This window comes from Desmodus rotundus, chromosome 3 (assembly GCF_022682495.2).
Source record: "Desmodus rotundus isolate HL8 chromosome 3, HLdesRot8A.1, whole genome shotgun sequence".
NCBI classification, from domain to species: domain Eukaryota; kingdom Metazoa; phylum Chordata; class Mammalia; order Chiroptera; family Phyllostomidae; genus Desmodus; species Desmodus rotundus.
The window spans coordinates 137,974,887-137,983,179 of NC_071389.1; the positions used below are offsets into that span (position 1 = coordinate 137,974,887).

The 8,293-nt window shown below is 41.6% G+C and overlaps 1 protein-coding gene across 6 annotated transcripts in view; it reads right to left on the reverse strand.

Annotated features, from left to right (window-relative positions):
• The window catches only part of RAB3IP (RAB3A interacting protein), a 50,668-nt gene extending 43,367 nt beyond the window's left edge, over window positions 1–7,301 (reverse strand). The window contains exons 1-2 of one of the 6 annotated variants that reach the window (XM_053921147.2): window positions 7,085–7,299; window positions 6,269–6,402 (exon numbers count right to left, since the gene is read on the reverse strand). In XM_053921147.2, coding sequence (XP_053777122.1) covers window positions 6,269–6,279 — 11 coding nt within the window. In that variant the 5' untranslated portion in view covers window positions 6,280–6,402; window positions 7,085–7,299. Of the gene's footprint in view, window positions 1–6,268; window positions 6,403–6,492; window positions 6,633–6,661; window positions 6,768–6,803; window positions 6,982–7,084 lie in introns of those variants that run through there. The other 5 variants (XM_053921148.2, XM_045184713.2, XM_024576460.3 and 2 more) reach the window with 5 other exon arrangements.
• Between the last annotated feature and the right edge of the window lie 992 nt (window positions 7,302–8,293).

The window sequence follows — 8,293 nt, forward strand, 5'->3', positions numbered from 1 at the left end:
AAAACCGACAAAGACAGAAAATCAGGCTGGAGAAGCACACGTGACAGACCATTAAAAGCTTCATTTAACATGGAAACTGTTGCTGGGAATTTATCCTGAAGCAATGATCACATCCACATTTTAGAAGGTGTATGTGTACTGGAATGTCACTAGAAAAATGACTCCCAAGGCAGTAAGAACTTTAGAGAAGAGACTAGATGCAATTGTTTAAGAGATTAGTTACTGAAACAGGCTAGACAAGAGATTATGAAGATCTGACCCAATGCCAAGGTCATGCATTGCAAATAGAGAAAATGGAGACACATACAGATGAAAAGCATTCAAACAGTTTCATTTACATATACATACACAGGACATGACACATATGTGTTACATTATTACACATTATGTGTCTGACACACACACATACACATTGTTCTAGTTACTCCTCACAGCATCCCTCTGAAATGGTTCTGATCTTTATTTTACAGATACAGAAACTGAGGCTCAGAGAGATTTATTAACGTCGACACTCGGTCAATAAATAACAGAGCTGGCACTCAAAGGCTGGTGTATGACTCCAACACCTGATTCCACCACATTTAAGAATCATTTAAAAGGTAAAACTGAAAAAGAAAAAGGGGTAAAACTGGGGAGGAAGGAGTAGGACTCAGAAAAAGGTTAGATCAAGGCAGAGGATCTCCTACAGCAGGCTTCCCCCAACCAACCGCAAGTGAACAGGTCAAGCAGCACATCACCTGATCTCCGAACCCTTGTCTTACTTTCAGAAAAAGTAAAGTTTCTCTAATACACTGCTATTGAAATGAGCATTTGTTATTGCTTTCTGTTCTTTCTACTCTTTCTCCCTATATTGTCTTTGGTATCATTATTTCCTCCTCTATTTTGCTATTGTGCTGGGATTTTAAATACTTGTTCACCCCCTTATACGATTTAGGGGAAAAACTAGCATATAAATATAAACAGAAACTTGATTATACTACAGTGGCCTTATTTTTGTGTATTCAAAAAAAGGGGTAGAGAATTTGCTACTCAGGAATTAGTGTGAATTTTTAAAGAATATTACAATATTTACAGATTTAATTGCACAATTCCTAGAATTTGCTCAAAATAACACAGGAGGGGGAGAAGTAGATGAGGCAGAACTGACCGTGGTCGATGGCTACCAGGACTCGATGATGGGAACTTTGAGTTCATTATACTATTGAGTGAATTTATTTTATTTAAAATTCTCCGTAATTAGAAAGCTTTGAGATATATTCAAATACTACATAAAGGAGGAAAAAACCAAAACAGTGTGTATATATAATGTATATAGAAATATAGAAATAATTTGCTTATTAACTTTCACTATAATTTTTAAAGTTGGTTTTCCTAATTAACATTTGGATTATAACCAAAAAAATTCACATTTATATTTTAAGAAGCACATTGTTTATAAATGTAGATTTAATTAATAACCCAAGAGAAAAATTAGTCGGTCAATGAAGTTATACAGCCTTCCCACTCATTAATACAGACCACAATTAATTTCCACTAATTTCCACTATGTACGACCTCACATAAGATGTTAGTTATTACAAATTCTGAAATGAAGGGTTTTCAGAAAACACTCAGTACTTACTGAGTTCCTAATATTGTATTTACAAATCCTTGTAACAGAAATATTTTTTAAATCGTTTTGCAAGTTTCTCTTTCTTAACAGTGGAAGCCTCCTTATTGTGTATATGCAAGAATACGTGTCAGGGAAACATTCACCAGGCAGTGAGGTTTGGATTAGATGAACAAGAGTGCTTAGAGAGCGGACGAACAGCAGGGCAGTGAGGAGTTGAGAGAGTGATTATAGCCTATTTTCCTGGAAAAAAAAAAGAGACATAAAACAGTATCTTGAGAGTAACAAGACGAGAGAAACTGAGTTTTCAAAGTTTGGGGAAATATGAGCATTTTATCAAACTAGCTTCAGAAAACATTCCAGTTCAGAAAATCTCTAGTTCAGATCTTGTCATTGACCAGCGTGTGAACTTGGACAAGTCATTTAATATCTAGGAGTTCAAACAAAATGCTCTTCCCAACAGGAAATTAATGCACATTTACCATATTTCGCCGTGTATAATGCACACCCACATTCTGTGCATGTTATACACAGAATTATTATGACCATTATTATACCCACAGTATGTAATTATTATACCTACGTATAATGCACATGCTTATTTTCCCCAAAAATATTTGAGCAAAAAAGTATGCATTATACATGGCAAAATATGGCACTTACTGTTTTTCCAAACTTATTTTGGTTGTTCATCCATATTTTATCCCTATCTGTCAACCAAGTGCCGAAAACAAATACTCAGTGCTATTACTCTTCTCTGGATACATCAAATTACAATCCACTTATTTAAGTGGTGCTCAGCTATCATGTGTATGCTCCTTTATGCTTCTCGGGCACTCTTACATTCTTGAATAGAGTTTCTTGACACTAGACTGTCAGTTCATCTACTTATATGTAGAATTTCACCAACTTTCATTACGCTTACATTTACAACCCCGTTGTCAACAACAAGCAACAAATCTCCCATAAATTTGAACTATTTCGATAATTTTCATTCTTGTTTCCTCTGATCTAAGTAATCTTAGATTAGGACTATAGCTATTTAATTTTGTGTGGCTGATGTCTTAAGATAAATCAAGATTACTTTTTTACATTTTTCTAACAATGACTATATACAATCTAAGCTTATGAAACTACATCAGTTAGTTGTTAAGTTGAAAAGAAAAGCAGAGGGGAAAACAGAGATGGCAAGTTAATGCTCCCTGGTGTAAGCATCCCTCTCCCCCTTAACCTAGTCCCCTTAATTCTCACTCTGTACACTCACTTCCACTTCTATCGCTAGACCAACTTCAATACTTCCTAACATACTTCCACTGACGGTCCATCACCAAATACAGCACAGCACCTACTAAACCTATAGAATGGGGTAAGAGGTCGTAAGCCCTACCCTCCAAGCACACATACACTAAAGGAAGAGACCTCCTTGTCCTTAACATCACAAATACAATGTAAATATCAAAACTTATAAATACTAAAGTAGAGGCATGTACTTGGTGCTCTGGAAGCATAAAGGAAAAAAATAATGTATTCCCTGCAAAAAAGCTAAAGACATCAGAACAGAAAAGGAGAAAGTAGTTAGAAAGGAGTTTTTTTCAAAGCTCACAAATTTTATTTTTAGGATATCAAGTGCATTGAAGCAATTAATTTAGTAACCAGTTTACCAGCCTTAGAACTGCATCTTAACCAGAACTATACACGACAAAGGCTTAATTAAAGTGGACTCAGACTATCCTCAAAGCTTTCCCTCATTACCTCAACACACAAATCTCTCTACCCCACTATTCATCCCCCTTCCTCCCCACTGTCCAACTATTACAGCACTTTGTCTTATTTTTCACTTATTAAAATTACAACAGTATGTGAATGTGAAAAGTGTCTTCTAAATTTTGAGGAACTTACAAAAGATATGGAAATGATCCTCTCACCTCCATTCCACAATTTTTATGAATACTTTCCTTTAACCCCCACTGTGACTGGCAGAGCAGATCCTCAATGAGTATTTGATTTAAAACTCTCTAGTGGCACATGAATAATTACTTCTTATACTAATATTAAGTTATAAAAGCTAAATTAAAAGCTATTCTTCAACATTACAACCTACACATGACGAAGCAGTAGAGTGTGGTGGTGAAGAGCGCGGATATAAAAGACAAACAGCCTGACTCCCACTCTAGTCCTGTCACTTAACTATTAGCTCTGTGACCTTGAGCAAGCTTCATCACTCAGGTCCTCAATCTCCCCAACGATAAAATGAAATAAAATTAGGGATTACCTAACTCCTAGGTCACTGTGATTATAAGTTGGCATAGTGTAGGCGTGTCCAACCATTTGGCATCTCTGGGACACACTGAAAGAAGAGTTGTCTTGGGCCACCCATTAAATACACAAACACTAATGAAAACTGATGAGCAAAACAAAGGTCCGATCATAATTACTGAGATATCTGCCACCACAGATAAGCAAAATGTCCTCACATATTAACCTTAATTAGTCTATAGCCATGCCACCCTGAATGCGCCCGAGCTCATCTGATCTCAGGAGCTAAGCAGGGTTAGGCCTGGTTAGTACTTGGATGGGAGACATAATAACCCTAATTATGCAGCAGCCCTTTCTACACTCTTTTAAAATCATTGAGCAGGTCCCCAGTTTGTGATCACTAATATAGTAAATGTAATATCTAAGTAATAAACCTTAGTATAAAACTTAATAATAAAACTAAGTGATGTTTTGAGTAAATTTGCGATTTCGTGTTGAACCGCATTCATGGCCATCCTGGGCCACATGCGATGCGGCCCGCGGGCCACCCCTGGAACAGTGCTTAGCCCAGAACTTGACACAGGGTAAGCTCCAGCCTCAACAGCAGTAGTAGCACTGGTATCACCTTTATCAGAAAACCTCAATATTTTTCACCAGATATACAAATAATAACACCTTTCATCTCTGTGCCTCCTTACAGTTACAAAACTCTTTTACTGTGCGTATCTTTACAATTTTTGAAATAAGAAAAAAATTAAAAGGCTTTTCTTCTAATGGCAAGATACACACTATTGTAGTATGACTGTATATAACTGCTAATTTTATTTCTGTAAATTCCACAAGGGCTTTCGGATTAGACCATGAATGGAAGCACAGTCACACTTAGTTTTTAATCCTGTTGCCGCCATTAGTCAGCTATTATGACCATCGACAAGCAAACACAGGCAAACTGTTTCACCTTGATAAGCCTCAATTTCCTAATTTCTAAAATGCGATACCATCACCTATATCCCAGGAATGCCCCAACGTATTAAGGAGTCAAGTTACCTGAGGCAACAGGCACAATATCAGGCACACTGTCAAGCTGGTATTTTGGTTCCTGTCCCCCACACCTCCCACATCTCATATGGAGTATCTATCTCATTTAAGTCTCCTCCCACTCTTAGAAAGTTCATATTAGGTTGAACCATGTGGGAAACAGTTGATTACTTGCAATTTCATATGGTTCAACCTAATACTATATCATTTACAAACAGAGAAAATAAGCTCAGGGAGGTTAAATAACTCACTCAAGGTCATATGCACAATAAATAAATAACTAAAACTTTAAAAAACAGACTTAATAGTCTTTCATTTGGCCAGCTTACTAACTGGTTCAATGAGTCCCACTCAGGATGGGAAAAAAGGTATACTAACCACAACAATACATGTAAATCTACTGTAACCTACAAGTTTTTGTTCTGTCATATTAAAAAATGATGGAGACCTAAATTCCTAAGAACCTTTAATTTTAAAATTATTTGTGAAGTATTTCTGCATGTGTTGGTCGGGTAGGGAAAGTTAGAGGAACAAATATTGAAGGAAGAATATGTATAACTACGTTAATTCATAAAGTACAACTGGATCTAATTAGAAACCGCAGTAATTACAAACCCTACAGGCAGCTGAACATCGAACGTCTATCCTGGTGAAAGGTTAGAAATTTTCAGTGCCCCTAATGAGTTCTTTGCCAAACTCATAAGGAAGAATTATATTAAATGTACCCACTTTGATTCAAATAGGTATGCACTAATATATAACTTCAGGGAAAAAAATTGAAAGACTTTTTCCTCTTCTAACAGCAATACACTATTGTAGTAAAATTGTATAGAACTGCTAAATTTATTTCCATAAATTCCACAAGAGCTTTAGGATTAGATCACTTAAGCCATATTTGGGTTACAATGTCCGTCCAAACATGATTCACAGTAATAGTAAGTAACAAATATTAACAGAACAAGGCCCCATAACACTGGTTGAATATTTGACAACATAAAACATTCACTATAATTGGTCTACAAATCTATTGTCTCTTTTCTCCTTGATTTGTCATTCACCTTTCTTTAAAAAAAAAATGCATGAACAAAAAAATAAGAATGAGGATAATAAATAAAAACTGGGTCTTTCCACAGATTTACAATAGAACAGTTTTGTTTTAATCGTCTTATCGGCCTCTCCAATTATGTAAGCATTCCACAGCAGCAAACAATATAGGGCTCTTTCCTTACACTGAAAGGAGCTGGAGGGGGAAATGCAAGAGTGTGAAACAGGAAGTGTCGGAATATGCTACATTTCTTCCAAACTAAATTGTCTGTCTCTTCGGAATCAGTTTTAAGTCAGCGCTCTTAATTTACAAGACCTTACCCTTTAGCCATTACAGATAGGTTTTTAATCCCATAGCAACTGTCAACTCTTCACGTGCTGCAGGATCCCACCTAACATCACTTCTAGAATCCATTAAGCTCTTTTCCCCCGGCGATCGGAGCGAGTTGTCATCCCTGGAAAGAGCAATGTAATCATAATTACGTTTCTGCATCTCGTCTCAACTCCGCGGCACAAAAGTCAGACTGAACCGGGCTGCCTCCTACCGCGCGACTCCCGGCGATTGCTTTTGCCCAGCAGGTTTCGGGGGAACCTCCTGCGGGTGACCTCTACGCCAGGGCACGGTGCCTGACACATCGTTTACTAAGACCCCTGGTCCGCGCCTACGGTTTCACCTCGCCGCAGCTTGAGCGATCTGCGGGGCGCCAGACTTACTCGGAAACTCTCCTTAGACCCCCCCTCCGCGACCCCGGGCCCCAGCTCCCGGCCGCGCGCGCCCCGCCGACAGGTAACCAGGCATCGGGCTCCCGGCTTCGGGCGCTCGGGACCGCGCAGTTAATGAGTAACAAGCCCGTACCTCGGGCGGGGCGGGGGAGCGCTGCGGACGCCGGACGTCCACCAAAGGATCCGGGACGTCCAGATGCCCGAAACCCCGCGCCACCGCCGCCGCCTGGGGTGCCAGAGCCCGCGTAAGGAGGCGGGGAGCGCGCTCGCCCGGCCGGATCCCCGCGCGCCGCCCCCGCACCTGCACTTGCCACGGCCGCCCCTCCCAGCGGGCTCGCGGGAGGCGGGCGCGCGGGCGCCGGGGACGGGCGGTGCTCCGCGCCCCGGGCCTTTCTCGCGCGCGGCCGCACTCACCTGAGGAACCCACGGCGGCTGCTGCCGGTACTCGGGGACGCTCGCAAAGCAGCACAGAGCGCGCCAAGGAGCAGCGAGAGGCGGAGGATGACGGCCGACCGAAGCCGCTACACTCAGCCGCGGCGGGGGCACTGCGCTGGGAGCCGCCGAGGGAGTGCGGGAGTGCGCCTGCGCCGGGAGCGGAACCGAGAGCCGGGAGCAGCTGGCCCCGCGGTGGGAAGGCGGTGCTGGAGGCGGGGAAGGGGTGGGGCCGGCGTGGGGCCTGAGGGACCCACACGCTTCCGCGCCCCCTGGCTCCAGGCGGGGCTCTTCGCAGGTACCCGGGCGGAGGCCCAGGTGCCTCTGCGGGCGGTTTCCTTGGGAACGTGAGCGAGCTGGCTCGGAGCCGTGTTTCCCCGGGCTCGACAGGCAGTCTCGGGTTCACTTCGAGTGTGCTGGGCTCACCGGGAGTCGGAAAATGAACCTTCGCTGTCAGTTGAGGACTGCTAGAACCAATCTGAGACTTGGCGTCCATATATACCTTACAACGTGTGTCTGTCTGTGTCGGAAGGGTGGGGGGATGGGAGGAGGGAGAGTCTAATAGAACGCAGATCCCGTCCTTCCAGGAGCTACTGGAGCGTTCGAGAATGTCGTTTCTATACCTGCCTTCTCATCTTCCGTGTCAATTGTTATAAAGTTTCCACTCCCTCTCCCCCGTTAGGTCCTCCTAGTAGGAAAAGTGAAGATTCAGACCCAAGCTCCCAAAATCTGATCAAAAAGAGGCAGTCACCATATGCGTCTGTATGTTTCATGGGAATACACATATGGACCAGGGCCATCATTCTGTATATTGTTCTCATCTTTTAGAGGCAATGAAGAAAAGTAGATTATGTGTATGTCCATAGGAATCAGAATTCCTGGGTTTGAATTTGCCACCTCTAGCTGTGTGACCTTGGATGAGTTGATCTCTAAGAGCCCCAATTTTCTCATCAGTAAATGGGGATAGTTAAGAGTAGGTACTCACTGAGTCATTGAGAGAGTAAACAGTTTAATACATGTAAAACACTTGGTGTACTGCAGGACACACAGTGCCTAATGAATACTGGTTTTAATCATTAATAACACTATTACTATTAATCCACCTATAATCCAAACAGAAACCTAGGAAGTCATTATTTACTCTTTTATACCACATCTCCAATATATCAAATCCTATCCATTCTAGCTTTC